Source organism: Colobus angolensis, unplaced genomic scaffold (assembly GCF_000951035.1).
Source record: "Colobus angolensis palliatus isolate OR3802 unplaced genomic scaffold, Cang.pa_1.0 Scaffold22, whole genome shotgun sequence".
NCBI lineage: Eukaryota > Metazoa > Chordata > Mammalia > Primates > Cercopithecidae > Colobus > Colobus angolensis.
Genome location: NW_012115377.1, coordinates 3720358 through 3721510, shown reverse-complemented (window position 1 = coordinate 3721510; position 1153 = coordinate 3720358). Strand labels below are relative to the sequence as shown.

The 1153-nt window shown below is 53.3% G+C and overlaps 2 protein-coding genes across 2 annotated transcripts in view; both read right to left on the bottom strand.

Moving 5' to 3' along the window:
• The window catches only part of ALKBH7 (alkB, alkylation repair homolog 7 (E. coli)), a 2595-nt gene extending 2489 nt beyond the window's left edge, over positions 1-106 (bottom strand). The window contains exon 1 of the mRNA XM_011943527.1: positions 8-106. Within this exon, the coding sequence (XP_011798917.1) occupies positions 8-103 (96 nt within the window). The 5' untranslated portion in view covers positions 104-106. The remainder of the gene's footprint in view (positions 1-7) is intronic.
• A 405-nt stretch (positions 107-511) lies between these two features.
• The window catches only part of CLPP (caseinolytic mitochondrial matrix peptidase proteolytic subunit), a 17611-nt gene continuing 16969 nt past the window's right edge, over positions 512-1153 (bottom strand). The window contains exon 5 of the mRNA XM_011943625.1: positions 512-606. Within this exon, the coding sequence (XP_011799015.1) occupies positions 512-606 (95 nt within the window). The remainder of the gene's footprint in view (positions 607-1153) is intronic.

The following is a 1153-nucleotide window of genomic DNA, read 5'->3' as shown; positions in this document are numbered from 1 at the left end:
CCACGGCCGCGTCCCGCAGGCGGTTCAGCACGGAAGGGCCCGAGCCTCGCACCCAGCTGGGCCCTGGCAGCGTCCGCAGCGCCAGCAGCCCAGTCCCGGCCATAGTCCCGGACCGGGGTCATGGGAGAGGCCAGGGTTGGGGAACGCCTCCGCCAAAAGTCATTGGCTGTAGCTGCGCCAGACCCCTCCAGCGATTGACTTCACTCGGAGTCCCGCCTCTCCCTCATGTCTATTGGTTGCTGCTAGACTCGCCTTCACAAGCTATTGGCTTCCTTCCAGAACCCGCCTCCTCTCGAACTTATTGGGCGCCACCTCCTGCCTGGCTTACACCATTGGCTGAGTCGGAAGTCCGTCTGCAGCTTAGCACCGCCTCTTTAATGATTAGAGAGAAAACGTACAACCTAGGGGTTGCTTGACCAAGACCCCACAAGGGGATATGGGCAGTATCTGGTCTGAAGTCCGGAGGTCAGGGGGACTGGGGCCAAGGCCACAGTTATGGAGTCGACTAGGGCTAGAGGTTAAGGGCAGAGTACAGTGAGGCCAAGATGAGGGTCCGGGGTGAGGGGACTGACGTCAAGGCCACGATTATGAGTGGGGTGGGGCCAGCTATTCAGAGTTAGGGCTTATGGTAAAAGATCAAAGCGAGGCTTCATTCATTTCTCTGTCTCCGTATTACTTTGCTTTAGGTTTGAAAATGGCATTATGGTTGTCTTTTTGATTCCTCGGCCGGGCGTGGTGGCTCACGCCTGTAATCCCAGCACTTTGGGAGGCCGAGGCAGGCGGATCACCTGAGGTCAGGAGTTTGAGACCAGCCTGGCCAACATGGTGAAAACCAGTCTCTATTAAAAATACAAAAATGCAAACTGAAGAAAAATATTTACAGATGAAAAGATCTCTGGGATTTTCTTCCACATAAATCCAGGCTGTGGAGGCAGGGAGGGGGTCGGGTAAGGAAGAATCACATTTAACCGTGAATTAATTTTTGAACTGGTGTGATAAGTATGTGGGGTCTCATTACCCTGTTTTCTCTACTTTTGTTTATATTTATTTATTTTTGAGACAGTCTCACTCTGTTGCCCAGGCGGGAGCACAGTGGCACGATCTTGGGCCCTGGAGATTTGCAACCTCTGCCTCCTGGGTTTAAGTGATTCTC